Here is a 16,961-nt window from a genome sequence, read left to right as displayed (position 1 = left end):
CGTAATTGCGATAGTTTTTCTTCGCTATTTATTCGCTATTGCGTTCGTATCTATTGCGAACGCCCAAACAATGTCTTATTCAATGCGAATGATTTGCGAATGTTTTGCGAACGAGCAACGATAAAAATAGGTTTAGGTCTTATAAAGCGATCAACGATTTCTCGTTCGGTCGTTAATCGTTAACTGCATTTCAACCGAACGATTATCGTTTAGATTCGAACGATTTAACGATAATCTGAACGTTAATCGTCCTGTGTAATAGGGCCCTTACAATGCAGGAACTTCAAAGGAGAATCTCCACTGATAATGTCAGCCCTGCACAATACCTCTTAATACCTCTAACCTGTAACTTGATATCACCACCACTAGATAGTATCAAACAAATACTGAATAGCAGGGAAGTACCTGACAATAGAATTCTTAGGCCAAGATTAGCAAAGGCATGTTAAGAGAAAAAGAGCACATAATTCCATGGAAAGAACATCTCTCCAACCATAAGGTATTGGGGGGGGGTTAATAATTATTTCATGTTGTGTTTAAGCCAATAGCATGGAAAAAGAATGGATTTAATGAAATTCCATAAAATTCTGGAAACAACCATAACACCAACTGTAAAAAAGGAGGAAAACTACAAATGAATAATGATCCTAAACATCTCACAATTCATAAAAGATGGCCTCAAAAGGCCAAAATGAAGGTTTTACCATGCCCCCACAAAATGCAAGTCATTTTTATTGGGGTACCCAAACTTTTGCATGCCACTGTATAGTGCTCTCTTAGGGGCATCAACACAGTAACAGTGCTCCACATTGTGTCTTCACAAAGTGCTCCAAACAAAGCTTGGGATGTCCTGATTTCCTTTACAGTTTCTTATTATGTCCTTTTGGTCCTGAGATATGTGGCTTTAAAGTTTCTGACAACTCAGGGAATCCTCAGACCATCCCATAGCCTTGCATTATGAATGTGCTAAGCCCTTTCCCAGATTTTTCTAGTAGTCATTCAGGGTCTTAACACCCTCTTAAACTTCTCCCAGTTTCCCAGGAATGAATCCAGCTTTTCCAGGCACCCAGAGCAACACAGAGTTTAAAGGCAGCTGACTGATAAGAGAGCCAAGCTAACAAAGCGATTCACTTAGGTATTACTGTCAATTCACTCATCTCTACAAGTAACTATTTGCTACAAACAGAGATACTTTGGTATAAACAACTCCTATTAGTGGTGCTTAGCTCTGTCAGTGAAAATAGTAATATTCCAATCTGCACAAGCCTTGTATAAAAGATACAGTTTGCGGCACTCACCAAAATAATGTTACACTTTATTCAATTCATAAAATGGCACACATTGGGGCAGACATTTCTTTTGATGTGCTCTTTAAAATTCCAACATCATTTTTATGAAGGTTGTGTTTCTTTTTTTTTTTTTTTTATTCTCTAGGCTGGGATGAGTGCAGCAATAATAAATATAGTTTTAATGTCTATTATTGCCCCAAAGGCAGGCAAGGTGCCCTCTGCTGTATATTCATGTATAATATACTCACCCAACCATGCACCCACAGCAAAAGGTGTTGCTTAGGCCGACTTCTGCCTGGGGCCCTTGCTGTCGGCTGGGCATGATAACATCTTTGCATTGCACTGGCCTGGGTCAAATCTCGCAGTCCACAGGCCGGAGGTGACTGATCTATGTCAGCAAATGGGCAACATACCCTTTAGGGCCTGTAACTTGCAAAGTATATGGATCAGGCTTGTTTTACCAGTACCATTCACAGATGCTTGATGTTCCTTGAACAATTCCTGAACAGGTTAACTTCTGAGACACATAAATAAGGTTAACACAGCCATGCTTTATTTTTTTTCCTCTTTTATAGTTGGGGGTAGTTTTAAAGCAGCAAACCTATTCATTTTAAAATCATATAGTTTTCAATCTTGCTACATTCATAGCAAATCATCTCTTCAACGTGAATATTGGATTTGTTTTCATTCAGCAACCTATTTCCGCTCTGCAAACATTTTCAACATAATCTGATTTGCTGCCAATGATTACGATATAATGCGAAAAACAGCTTGGTGATTAGTAACAGATAAAACACTGACTTCTGAGCTTCACTATCCATTTACAGATCAACCCCAACACTTCAAAACAGAAAGAGAAGACACTTTAAAAGGAGAAGTTCAGAGGAAATAAGCATTTATAACCAGGCAGGGGCAGGAAGGAACATAATAAACGAGTCCTACTTACTGTATCTCTCCCCATGCCCACATAGTGCTGTCTCATTGCTCCGGGACCCACCGAGTCGTGCCAACATTGGAACCCGGGGGAGTCATTTTACTGCCCACAATATATAGATATGTATCTGTAAATGTTTTCTTCTGATAGTGACCCCTAAAGGGGTTTTCCCACTTTAAGTCTGGCTCTTAACTCTGGTCCCCCTGATAATTTGAAAATTTTTGGCATTTTAGATCCACTCCTGGTTTTGACTAAATCATTGACCAAAATACTATGTATAAATTCAGCTTAAATTAATCTGTTGGGGGGAGCCGAGCTTTAACAGTTAAAATACAAATAATAAAAAATAAAGAAAAAAAGAAACAAAACAAAAAGAATGAGTTTGCGTGGGGTTCTTCTGTGGTAACGCAGTGGTATGTGGTTCTTGAAATATTTCCTTTTGAGTTTTCTATTAAAACACAGTAGTAGATGGTGACAAGAACAGTATCTTACACCAGCTGGGCTGTCCATACACCTTTCACAGACCAGCTAGCAAGTGACTTTCCATACAGCTGAGTAAGATCACTAGCTTAGGGCTTTGAAGGGGTTAAAAAAAAAAAAAGAACATATCAAGCAGAAGTAACTTAGAATTTCTAATCTTTTATTTTGTGTAATTTATTTCAAAACAGATAAAAGACCGGAAGCTTCACTTTCCTCGTCACATGCTGAGAGCACCCAGTATCTACAGACAGTTCAGTCAACCATGTCCATCTGTATACATTGTATAACTCCAATGAATGAACAGATGATACTGATCAAGTGAATGGGTTATACTGAAAAACTAGAGATGAGCGAACCAGGTTCGGGTTTGAGTCGATCCGAACCCGACGTTCAGCATTTGATTAGCTGGGGCTGCTGAAGTTGGATAAAGCTCTAAGGTTGTCTGGAAAACATGAATACAGCCAATGACTATATCCATGATTTCCACATAGCCTTAGGGCTTTATCCAAGTTCAGCAGCCACCGCTAATCAAATGCCGAACGATCGGGTTCGGATGGACTCGAGCATGCTCGAGGTTGGCTCATCTCTATGAACAACTTGTATGAACAGGCCTAAATGACTATGTAAAGAATGAAGATGCACATTTTATGCAATCCCTATCAAAGGGCTATCAATCCTAATCCCCCCCTTCCCAAATGTAATTCCATATTTTCGGGCTGTACAAGGAACAATGCAGACTCTCCATAAGGAGTAAATTAAGGGAACCCTTGAGTTGAAATACAGCAATGGACTACAAAGATGTTTTGTTCATACAAAAATTGACGAAAGAGGTCACTGTGTAAAGTGAGCTCTAAGAAAGCAGAGTTCCTGTAGTAGAAAAGCATATGTGTAGGATAACTATCAAAATCAATTACGTAAAGTGGTAGCAGAAGCCATCATGCTTATATAGCTATGTAATAAGAAATGTAGGTTAGTGGTGAGGGATATAGTGGCCTTTAGTAGCCACATTCCATCAAGGGGACAGAATGTGTTACAGCGAAACTGGAATTCTAATTAGTGCCCCCAGGGACTGATTTTTTAATGTGCAGAAAACAGAGAAGATTACTGGGAAGAATCTGAGGTTTTATTACCCTTACAATTGCCTAGTTCCTGTTCTTTTGTTGATTTACCCAGATACATTGAAAATCAGCTACGGGTTGGGCTGGACAAAATTATAATAAAACAAACATCCAAAAACGTTATCTCTATAATTGGAAATAAGAAATTAATGTTAAGATAACTTTTACCAGAGTGTTATAAATATAGTATATATAGCTCTAGATTAGTCCAAATCACATGCCTGTAAGTCCTAATCTTTTTGTGGTGTCATATCCATAGACCCCCAATAGCCCATTAAAGGCCAAAAGAAGTATCATTTTGCCCTCAGTTTACCCTTTTTGTGTTACCCTTCTGTGTTAGGGTCCTACTACATGGTCTGATAATAAACAGTTAACAAACACCGATCTGCTAGATCGACGCTCATTTACTGAGCTATTACAAGGGGTGATTATCGGGCAAGCAAGTGCTGCACGGACATTGTTAGCGATGTCCGTGCAGCCCTTGCATTTAGTGTAAAATAATAAATATATTAACTCATCCAAACCTTGTTTTCGGGCGTCCGTGGAGGCCTTCCGGGCTGTATGCAACTCTGCCTCTGCTCTGGTCTTTGCAGTGACAGGCCGCTCAGCCAATTACTAGCCGGGACAGGCCAGCCAGTGATTGGCTGAGAGGCTGGTCACGGATGGTGATTGACTGAGCAGCCACAGCCTGTCACGGCAAAGACCGGAGCAGAAGCAGAGCTGCATGCAGCGCGGAAGGCCTTCGAGGACACCTGGGAAAGTGGTAGGGTGAGGTAATATTTATTACTTTACACTATAATAATCACTGATCACAAGAAGAGAGGTCAATTGTCCCCCAAGTGAATGGAGCAACAATCTGCATGACCTGTCACAGCTTCATTCAGTGTCTTAAAGAGAATCAAACGTGTGTGCTTTAATTACTTGGGGAACAATTGACCTCTGGTGGAGTTCCCAGCTTCAGTGTTGGTAAATAGGACAAGCTAAAAACAATACATGCTGTACCTGAGATTATCCAGTACTTACCAAAGTTGCAGTCCATGCTGCACGGATAAGTGCTACATAGTACAACCTTCTCCCAGCCCATGCTTGGATAATCTGCTCAAGGGCCCCCTGGCAGTTTTTATACTTTTAGTAGGCCTCGGATTAGAGATGGTGCTGATCGGCTTCCACATTGTGCACTTGCTTGTGTTCCTTTGGGTATCATGTGAGAGATCTGGGGCATCATGTAAGAGTCCAAAAGTTTCTTCATTACTACAGCCAGCTCAACTGTGAAGATTATAAACAGAGCGCAGTCTAATTGGGCCAAGTTCCCCTTAGGGTGGTCCATAACCCATTGCAACCAAGCTATATTTGTACTCAAATGCCACAATAAACAAATATTTTTACTTCCAAGCACAGCAGCTGAATTGGGGGGGGGGGGAATAAATATAAAATAAATAAAAAACTAAAATATTAAATACATACATACAATCCAAACAACATTCTCAACACCAAATAGAATATATGAATATACAGTATATATATAATTGGTTATGATTTGAGTTATCTTTTTTCTTGGTCACTGGAGGCAAGTGTATAACACAGCCAGAATATCGTGTCCCTGTGGCTGCAAATTATTTACTCAATGCACATCTGCCTTGCATTTATGGTAGATATTGCTAAGGGCTTAGTATTGAAACCATAAGAGAAACAGATCGCTGATCTGAGGGAGACCAGCCAAACGATATCACTGCCTGCTGCTGGTTACAGCACTCAATAAAGTGAGGTGCATTGCTCCCTAGGAAACATGAATATGCAAAAGAAGAGCCCGTGGAGCCTCATTTAAGAGTCTAAAAACACAGGACTAGCCAGATATCCCTCTGGGAAGGACCCAGCCAAGGGGTGGCTCCTGTAAGGAAACCACCAAACCACCATATTAAGTGGCCCTGTAAGTCAATGTAATGACCAGGGAAAAACCAAGGGCAGTTATCCTTCCACAGACAGCTGTTCGTATTAAAACCAGTATTACATTGGTAAAGTGCAACTCTTGCCACAACACTGATCATCTGATTGAAGGGGCTATAACACTCGGGCAAGCTCTGGGGTCTTTTCTCTGTATACCCAACAGCCCAACAGAATTACAGTAGTAAGGATCATTTAAAATAAAATAATAATTTATCTATGTCAATTGTAATAAACATATGAAAACCTTCTGCAAGGTTTGAAAATATTGTTTTTTTTTGTTTTTTTTAAATAGTGCTTGAAGCAGCTTGTATCAACTATCATCTTAGAACAGACATTTATATGTAAACCCTTGAATGAAAAATATCTAAAGGATCACTGGATGGGGAAAGTGGGAATGTAAACCTCTGTGGCCCTTCATTGTCCCATGAAGATATATTGTAGAGCTTAGTGTGTCTAATAACAACCGTTCACAGATGACTTTATGGAAATAAGCTCCTTCAAACACAGTAGGTGTTAAATTTCACAGTCTATATAGAAAGCAGTAGGTTTGTATGGTTAAGTTTCAGACGGCCTGAAAGTACAGAGCGGCCGAAATGTGTTGTCATTCTTTTAAAACGCTTTTGTGGACATTATTCTCTGTGGCTATAAATGTTTGAAGCGACATCTATCTGGATGTCACCTGCACTCACGTTTGTGCCAGAGGAAAACCTTGCATTGGTTTGATCCAAGCCAATCTTCCTACGTATTTGTGAACGTTCTAGTGTCATACTGTGATGGTCCCAGGCGAGCAGTGATGACATCTTCCTACTTAGAGCCTGTTTGTAGTGTTGTGCCTAGCCATGTACAACCACATAAGGTGAGAGTGTGTGTTTATCTTATCACCACTACACTAACAACCAGGACCTGAGGATTCTGGTTGATCGCACCCTCCCCTGACAGTAATAGGCATTGGCCTCTTAAAGTGGTAGTAGCCTCCTAACAAATTCTCAGTTTAAAGGTAAAGGTAGTTTTGTTCAGATGTTGGGGAACTGCAGAGCTATAAAAGAGTTTGCCCATTAGATTTAGCTTGGTACACAAAAAAAGAAATAGATCTAGAAAAACAAGGTCTGCACCTCCACAATATAGTAAGTATGTGGTGCCCGCCTTATACGTGTAGCATTGGATTTAGCTTGGCAACAGCTCTAGGTATAGTCCCACAACAGCTTTGAGTCAACAGTGCAACCACATGGTATGCTGGCCTGTATAGCTAGAGGTATAACCAGTAGGAAGAGGGCGATTGTGATCCCGCTGTATAGAGCTCTGGTGAGGCCACATCTGGAATACTGTGTCCAGCTCTGGAGACCTCATCTAAAAAAGGACATTGATAAAATAGAGCTGGTCCAAAGCCGGGCTACAAAAATGGTGGAGGGTGTGAGGCATAAAACATATCAGGAAAGAGTTAAAGATTTGAATCTGTATAGTCTGGAGGAAAGAAGGGAAAGGGGCGGGGGGGGGGGGGGGGGGAGACATAAACAAATTATTTATATATGTTACTGGAATTAATATAGGTAAGTGTTTTTAATAAGAAACTGAACACAATAACAAGGGGATACAATCTGAGGTTAGTTTTTTTGTTGGGGGGGGGGAATCAGAAGCAACATGGGAAAATATTACTTTATTGAAAGATGTAGTAGATGCTTGGAACAAACTTCCAGCAGATGTGGTATGTAAATCTACAGTAACAATGTAAACCTGCCTAAGATAAACAAATATCTATCCTAAGATAATAAGAAAGAAAACAATATAAGGGCAGACTAGATGGATCAGGTGGTCTTTTTCTGCTCATGTTTTATTTTTATTTTTTTTTACAAATTTCTACAAATTGAAGTTCATCTTGTTCAGAAAGGGATTCAGTGATGATTTAATATACCTATAAATAGTACAATTCAACAAAAATTCTGTAAAAAAGGACTCAAGAAAATTAGGGCCACCGATTACTGAGGAAGAGCTGACCAAAATTTCAACAGACTGTGTGTTATCTGTCTATTAATGAAAAAGTATGACTGCTGTATGGCTAACAACTGAAAAGCAAAGAAGAAAATTAGGTTCTATGGCACAGCAAGTCATACAGCCACAATAGAATCCCTTCCAGTGGAAAAATTCTGCAGCAAATCCTTAGTGAATCCAAAGAGATTCTGCAGCAAAATCTGCCAGTTACACACAGGCACAAATTGTGTTAAGGATTCGCAGCACATTTCACTTTATACACTAAGGCCGCATGCACATAACCGTGTTCCATTCATAAAACCTTGTCCACGGGCCGGCTGCATTTTACGGACTGAACAGCTTTGTGAGTTAGGTAGGGTGGTACTCTGGATGTAGGGGAGCTCACTGCATCATAACTCAGTATTAGGCTATGTTCACACAACATATTTTTTCGTATTTCTAATGGTTAATACGAAAAAAATATGTTGGCTTGCTGTCTATGGGATCCCGGACGAAGCGTATACACATAGAATACGCTCCAACTGGGATCCCTTGCGGCGCCTCAAAGAACAGACATGTCAGTTTTCTGCGGCCGCTATTCAATAAAGCTTCATAGTGTGCTGTGGAGTGTTCTGATGCGGGCGCGCACAGATGTGCCCGCATCAGAACTCTGCGGTGTGAAAGATCATCCAGCCGGTACTGCAGTACTGACCGGGATGATCTTTTCAAAGACCGGCTGCTCAGTGACCCGGCCGGGTCACGGAACGGCTGGTCTCTTACGCCTTGGCCTTGTGAACATGACCTAATGCTGTGAGTCTCATTGACAGGGACATGTTCAGACCATGAAATACACACCAAGTGTTTAATTTATAATACCTTGATGGAGATTTTTACTTCATGGACATACGTTATTTTTAGCTAATGATGACTGCAAGCATTGGTATAGGTTTAAAATCTCAATGAAAAGGGTTTACAAAACAAAAAACGACAAGAGACTGCATTGTATAGGGTTCCCTATAAATCCACTTTTCATTGGTATGGTCAGTTCTTAAAAATTAAACTCAGATTTGCCCCTTCTCCCTGGCGTACGCCTGCCATATCCCCCGCTCGTCCAATGGGAGGGCTGGGGGACCTCGGGGGGGGGGGGGGGGGGGCGGCATGACAAGGCGGGGAGGAGGTGTGACCTCTTCTTGCCACTCATTTATCATGATTTACGCCTGCTCGCAAGCGAAAAAAATGATCCAAATCTACACCTGCTGGAGGCCAGTCTAAATTTGGTACACTGGGTGCAGGTTCGGGCGCCTGGCCCGATTCACTAAGAGGCATGCGCCTCTTAGAGTATCCTGCCGAGTAAAAGGGGGTGGGACCTAATATAAGTCCCCCCTATATGAACGTAAGAGAACACAATATAAAGACTATGTAAAAACAATGGCCGTATTTAACAACATCTATTGTGCAAACAACGGCCACTATTTCTGAAATATGGTTGTGCAGTGGGTAAGCCCAATTACTCAATTGCTGGAGCCTCCACACTATACAGCTACTTCTAAGGAAGATAATAGTCTTTAAAAATCTTGGGGGTCTTTCTCTTAAGCAGATGATGGCCAGATGTTTGAACTTTTGATACTGTGATTCTTATGTTTCTAATTTATATACTTCATATACTTCAGCTATACAGGGGGGAGAGTACATTGTTGTCTCAGTGGTTGTGCTCTATGTGACGTTTCATCTTGGCTGTTTGCTCAAGAGGTATTCTGAATATTACAAAAATGTGCAACTTTGTAGTGGTGATACCACCTTATGTTTTTAAATTTATGATTGCACAGTTTGGCCCCCCCAAAAAGGGCCCTATTACACAGAACGATTATCGTGCGAAAAATCGTTAAATCGTTTGAATCCAAATGATAATCGTCCTGTGTAATTGCAGGCAACAATCGAAAAATTGTGTGTGTTGTTGATCGTGGATTAAGATCTGACCCTTAAATCATCATTAATCGTTTGCTGTAATTCCGCATTTGTTCACTAATCGTTCAGTGTAATTCCAAATTGTTTCTTCCTGCTGGGATCAGATGGAGTAAACAATTGTAGTATTGTTCATTTTAACAGTGGTCAATAACGACTATCGTTCTGTGTAATATTTTTAACGATTTTAGGTTAAAAATAAACTCTCGTTTGCAATCGTTTATCATTAATCAATAAAAATCACTTGGTCTAATAGGACCCTAAAATATGGTGAACATTTGTAACTGGGGGGGGGGGGGGGGGGAAGAGATGATGAAGATGCACAACCAGAATGATGGTCGTTAGTTACGATCGTTACTATGATCGTTTACTCCTTCTGATCCCATCAAAACAATGAACAATGTGCAATTACACTGGGCGCTTAGTGAACAAATGTGGAACTTGAGCGAATGAATGCAGAATTTCAGTGAACGATTAACGATAATTTTAGGTTCAGATCTAAATCAACGACATTCGAACGATTTTTGGATCGTTGTCTGCAATTACACAGAACGATTATCGTTTAAATTAGAATGATTTAACGATTTTTCGCACGACAATCGTCCCATGTAATAGGGCCCTAAGAATAAAGCACAGTTCATTCTTTTTACTTTCACTTTTTTCACTCAAAACTCAACATAGGCAGGTTCCATCGAAACCATCAGGATCTGCCAATAGAAGACGTAGCGCCTTACAGACTTTATAAGGATCTTCAAGAGTTATGAGTTTTCTAGCGGATCCAATTGTGTTGATAAGGGGCTGACCAGCTTTCCTTTACACTTATCTCAGCCTGACAAACTCCTCTGTAGCTGGGGTTTATCTGGCTGTCTTGTTGTGGGTGTATGCACTCAGTACTGCTGGGCTGCTGTGACTGATGCCTGACTGTCAGGCTGCTAAATTCTCCAGCACAGGCACATGCAGTTACATTGTGAAGTTTCCTGATGATCACACCCATCCCTCAGTCCACAATCCATAGCAAGCAGGCATATAGGTCTTCTCTTCTGTCCAGGAATCCCAGCACATCCTGATCTCCTCCAGAAGCTCACAGGGATACTCACACAGACTGTGCCTCTTATGCAAACAAGGATTTAGTGAGATACCAAGGAACTCCACCCTTTTACTGTAAGGAGCTGTTCCAGGCTGACTGTTCTCCAAGCACAGAGCTCAGGATGGGGCGCAAGTTAAGGAAAGAGATCTCTAACTTCTTCTTTGAATATGACACCCCAAGGATGGTCCTGGTCCGGGATAAGAAAGTTGGGTTGACATTTAGACTCATTCAGTTTGGGGTCTTGTGCTACATTGTGGGGTAAGTGTTTGACTTGATGACAATGAGCATAGAGGGGACTGGGACATGCATACTTATATAGCAAAAACTGCAAGTTCTATACAGATTGGATGTTCTTTAGTTTTTTTTCTTGTACAGACAAGTTACATAGTTGTATGAAACAAATATTTGTTATATGTGGATGATCGCATACTATACACATATGCTTTACTACCGACTTCATTTGTTCCATTTGTCAATATGTTAATTTACACTGTTACAATGGCATTTATGTCAGCGCCTTGTGGCTAAAAGTATAAATTGTATATACAATGGGCATGTGCCTGCAGGCACCAACTTAGTGGTCTGTAATTAACCCCATTATCTATGGGCTGTATATGCTACACAGGTCCCTCCTTATAAGCTTCCATGAGCCACTGTCTTACATCAGTATGTACATACCCCTCAAGTGTACAGAAACGTTATTCTATGGAATAAAGCCTCTTGCTACATCACCAGTGGGATAAATATACTTCATTCTTTATTTTTTTTTATGTCAGACCTTATAAAACTTATCTTGGCCATTATACTGCCCCTCAAATCCAATATTAATAATGGCAATCTAGTAAGGCTGGGTTCAAACTACATTTTTGCAACCTGTTTTTTTTCATCCGTTTTTTGCAAAAAAATGTATAAAAGACTGATGCATTTGTGTGCATCTGTTTTGATACCTTTTTCCATAGACTTCCATTATTTAAAAAAATAAAAACACGGATCAAAACGGTTCCGTTTTTTTTTAACCCCTAGACGACCCTGGACATACAGTTACGCCCTTGGCCGCCTGTCACCAGACGACCCCACCAGTACGTCCTGGGTGTCTAAGGTGCTATGAAGTGCGCTCCGGAGCGGAGTGCGCTTCATAGCAGGTGGGGGCCAGCTTCAGTGAGCAGCTGGGCCCTCACCATTAATGACAGGCTGCACCGATCACGCTGCACCCTGCCATTAACCCCTTAAACGCTGCTTAAGTGTAATTGACAGGGGCAGCCCCAGTCACTTACCGATCGGGACCCCCGCAGTGTGACTGCAGGGGTCCGGATCGTTTCAACGAACCACCAGAGGTCTCTTACCTTCCTCCGTGCAGACCGATCGGCGATCTGCTGATTGAATCTGCCACAGGAAGGCTTAATGAGCAGAGCACCTATAACAGTGATCATAGATTGCAAACCTTGTACAATGCTAAGTATTGCAGGTAAAAGTCCCCCAGGGGAACAAAAAAAAAAAAAAAAAAAGTTAAAATGTTTTTTTTATAAAAAACCCAGAGCCCCCCCCCCCCCCAATAAAAGTTAAAATCACCCCCCTATCCCATTATATAAATAAAACATATAACAACAAACAAAAAAACATATATGGTAGTGTGCTTAATTGTCCAATCTATTAAAATATAACAATTGTCATCGCAAACGGTGTAAATGAAAAGAGGGAAAAAAGGGCCAAAATTGCAGATTTTTTTTGTTACACTATATATAAAAAAAATTAATAAAAGTGATCAAAACGTCCGATCTTAACAAATATAGTATTAATAAAAACTAGAGATCATGGCGCAAAAAATGACACCCCATACAGCCCCATAGGTGAAAAATTTAAACCGTTATAAGCATCACAATAAGCCCATAATATAATATTCCATCTTACATGTTATAGTAGAAGGAAAGACGCCATTACAAAGTACAACTATTCCTGTAACAAACAAGCCCCCACATGGCCCTGTAGATACAAAACTAGAAGTGCTAGAGCTCTTAGAAGGGGAGGAGGGAAAAACAAAAACTGAAAATTTGCGCGGTCCACTGGATCATTTTGGGCTTGGTCCTCAAAGGGTTAAAGTACACACAAACTTCGTCGACATCCGTTTTGATCCTTTTTTTTTAATAATGGAAATCAATGGAAAAACTGATCAAAACGGATGCACACAAATGCATCAGTTTTTTGCAAAAATGTAGTGTGAACCTAGCCTAATATGGGAAAATTAGGCGCCTTCTTATGTACAGTCAAGGTGAACATAAGAGTGTATTATAAATTATTATTATATTATTATTGCTGCCACCTCTGTCTGTGGCAAAGCAGCAGCAAATCCCCATAGTAAACCTCTTCTGCTCTGGACAGTTCCTGACAGGGACAGAGGTGGCACCTTGTCAGACTGGAAAGAATACAGCACTTTCTGTAGAACATACAGCAGCTGAGAAGTACTGAAAGGCTTGATATTTTTGAATGAAAGCAATTTACAAAATCTGTATAACTCTCTGACACCTGTTGATTTAAAAACATTTTTTATTTACTGGAGTACCCCTTGAACACATTATCGATACTGAGTGCCCTTCTGTATAAGATTAGGAGAATTACAGTTTGGTAAATGAGGAAGACTGTGTGCATTTTTAATCTGGCAGAGGCGAATACAGGAAGCTGTCTGTCATCTGCTTTCCTTGCAGAAAATTATATTTTTAACCCCTATAAATCAGCTTGATCGAGGTCACTTAGAAGATAAGCAGTAGTCTGTATGTTCTGTATATAAAAGAAAAGGTTAACCAGAAATAGTCATGTTTGCGGTCACATTATTAGTAATTTGTAAAAACTGTATACAGTATAATGGAGGTCTGGCTGTTGGTGTGAGTGGGGGGCGGACACAGCAGACTTCCTGTTGGTAACCTTAATTAAGATATGGTGAGTGATAACAGCTCAGAGGCTGCTCCGCTCTATAGGAATACATTGTCAGATACCTTACATTCCAGTGCATTCCCATTTATGGCTAAGTAAATGCTATCAGAAGCAATGGGGTTTAAGGCCCTATTACACAGAAAGATTATCGGATAATCGGCTGATAATCGTCCCGTGTAATAGAAGGCAACGATCAGCCGTCACGAATTATGTCGGCTGGTCGTTGCTGTCGTTTGTCTTTCAACATGTTGAAAGACAAACAACAATGGTAGCAGCAATCTGCTGCCGTCACTCCGTGGAATAGGATCGGCAGCAGCAGACCGCCACTATCCTCTATGGGCTGCCCGGGTGATCTAGCTATCTCCGGGGTAGCCTTCCCCTCCCAGCTTCCCGCTGCCTCTCCTGCACTTACCTGCTCGCTGCCGATGTGTGTAATATTGGCGGCAGCAAGTGGGAAATGAGGAGCAAACAAGCGCTGACAGCGCTTGTTTGCTCCTCTATGCCGCTCCGTGTAATAGGGGCTTAATTAAGTTTTATCAAATACTATGAGAACTTATAAAGAGAGCCTGAACTTATACAGGATAACAAAGGAATGGTGGTCATACAACAGGATCTGATAGTTATTTCCATCAGGATGAGTTTTTTTGGACACTCATATGGGGAAATGCATGACAGCTGCCTAACAAGAAAACGGTCGTTGTTGCTCATTGCAGCTGTGCGTGATTGGTCAATATGGGCAACAAATCCTGACAGTTCTCAAGAGTCTCCCCATTTTTTAAGCATTGTTGTTTACACGGCTTCTGTCTTTTCACATTTGCATTTTTGTTGCGTTTTGCCAAGTTTCTTTGTGTACATGGTCAGAAGCTAAACCGTCTGGTCTACAATGTGATGAGTATTACCAAGCGTGTCAGATTGCTTATAATATAGACGGACTGTTGCTAAATCAGCTACAGCTTATTTAGCATAATCTTAAAAACGCTTGCCTTTTTGTCCAATGTGTTTTAACCCATTAAGGACTGGGCCAATTTGCATTTTTGCGTTTTTGTTTTTCCCTTCTTGTGCTTAAAAGGCCATAGCGCTTGCATTTTTTTCACCTACAAGCCCACATGAGCCTATTTTTTGTGCCACTAATTGTACTTTTCAATGACAGGCTTAATTTTTGCATAAAATACGCTGTGAAACCAGAAAAAAAAAAATTAAATGTGTGGTGAAATTGGGAAAAAAAAATTATTTGGAGAGGTCTTGTGTTTACACAGTTTGCCCTAGGGTAAAAGTGACTCATTATAAATGTTCCTCAAGTTAGTACGATTACAATGATATGTAGCTTGTGTAACTTTTATATTATTTGATGGCTTTTTAAAATTTTTTACTTTTTTAAAAAACTAAACGTTCCTTTAAATTGCTCTTTTACCATGTTTATAACGCTTTTATCCTTTGGTCTATGGGGCTGTGGGAGGTGTCATTTTTTGCGCCATGATCTCTACTTTCTATCTGTGCCTTGTTTGCATATATGCGACTTTTTGATCCCTTATTACAATTTTTCTGGATTTGAGGTGACAAAAAATGATTCAGACTTTTATTAAGGAAGGGGATTTTTTTTTTTTTTTTTTTTATCCCTGGAGGACTTCTAGTATCACTACTCTGATCTCTCATTGAGATCTATGCAGTATAGATATACTTCGTAGAGCAATGAGATCAATGAGTGTTCTATTGCTCTCGGCTGCTGCAGCCGAGAATAATAGATTGCCGAGCCGGGATCAGCGCCATTACATTGCAGACCCCCGGCCGAGGCAGATGCGGGGATTGCTTCTCCGCAATCGTGTCGTTATTAGCAGCCTTACATTTACTGATCCAGTCACAATTTTATAATGGTACAATTGATAACGATCAGCTATAAAATAATAATTTTACCATTTACGGCTGTTCCTCACCCTAGGCAGTTTGCATTTTGTTTATATAAACAAATAATTCATAATAACAATAACTGATCAATGAAAAACTATTTTTCTCATCTAAAATCGAACAGTCAGAATACATCTGCTGGATCAACTACACTACATGTGCAAGTAAGTCATCTATTTCTTTCAAGAAATACTGTAAGTCCAGGCCCCTCTGAACTCTTTTGATGAGTTTATTGTAACAACTTCCTTAAGCAGAGAGTTCCATAGTCTCAACGCTCCTACAGCAAAAATATCCTTATTTCTGTTGGTGTAGAAGTCTTGATTTCTCTAGATATTCTCTATCCTTCCCTGTTATATTTACAGTCCTGAGATTATGATAAAGATATGTATTTAAATTAAGTATATTAAACATACATTATTTCTCCAAAAATAAGTCAGACAGGGTCTTAAATTATTTTTGTTTTCTCTAAAAAAGGGGCTAGGACTTATTTTCAGAGAAACCCCTACACTGTAGCCCCTCTCTATATGGTAGTTAGCTGCCATACTGTGTGTCCCACTCTTGTTAGGGTCTTATACTATACAGACTTTGCGGACGTGTAAATGAGATATGGCAAGATCTCATTAATCCCATTGGTTTCTATTTGCCTAGTCTTTGGTCTGCAATTTTTTTGCAGATCCGCAAAAAAAGAAAGAAAAAGTCATGTCCTAGTGCAGACCAAAATTGCGACACAGAACACCAATAAAAGTCTATGGGAGCCGCATGTGGACATTACGGACATTTTGAAGCCTCAGTTCCCTTGTAGTTATGCCTATATACCGTATACATTCCCCTTCTATAGCTGTTGTGCCATATTATATACATGCCCCATCTGCAGTAAAGCCCCCCATACTGTATACCTACCTCCTCTGTAGTTCTTTCCCCATAATGTATACATTCCCCCCCTCTTCAGGTGGTCCCCTTACTTTATACCCTCCACCCTCTGTAATTGGCCCATGTACCTTTTGTCCTCCAATAATTACTGTCCCCTAATGTGAATTTTCTTACTACTCCTGCCTCCCCTTATTCTAAGTGGTCAGCTGACTGTAACTAGGGCTTACTATTGGAGCAGGACTTTTGTTTCAAGCCTACTTCAAAAAGGCGACAAAATGAAGCTAGGTCTTATTTTTGAAGAAACATTGTAGTTTATTTTATGGTCGTGCGGTTTCCGCCATCCGCCGCAATATTTGACATGTACAGCCCCCAATGCACCCATTTACCACCCTCACCACACCCACCGTTTCTCACCGTTTCATTTGGTGCTCTGCAGTTATGAGTAGAGAAGAGTGAACTGAGATTCATTCCAAACTTTGCAAAAG

General features: G+C 40.4%; 1 protein-coding gene across 2 annotated transcripts in view; it reads left to right on the top strand.

Moving 5' to 3' along the window:
• Window positions 1–10,717: 10,717 nt before the first annotated feature.
• The window catches only part of P2RX1 (purinergic receptor P2X 1), a 61,084-nt gene continuing 54,840 nt past the window's right edge, over window positions 10,718–16,961 (top strand). Inside the window, exon 1 of one of the 2 annotated variants that reach the window (XM_069971141.1) lies at window positions 10,718–11,037. In XM_069971141.1, the coding sequence (XP_069827242.1) occupies window positions 10,901–11,037 (137 nt within the window). In that variant the 5' untranslated portion in view covers window positions 10,718–10,900. The remainder of the gene's footprint in view (window positions 11,038–16,961) is intronic. The other variant, XM_069971143.1, reaches the window with a different exon arrangement.

This window comes from Dendropsophus ebraccatus, chromosome 5, assembly GCF_027789765.1.
Source record: "Dendropsophus ebraccatus isolate aDenEbr1 chromosome 5, aDenEbr1.pat, whole genome shotgun sequence".
Lineage (NCBI taxonomy): Eukaryota > Metazoa > Chordata > Amphibia > Anura > Hylidae > Dendropsophus > Dendropsophus ebraccatus.
The sequence above is the reverse complement of the archived record's forward strand: the minus strand, read 5'-3'. Positions and strand labels throughout refer to the sequence as shown.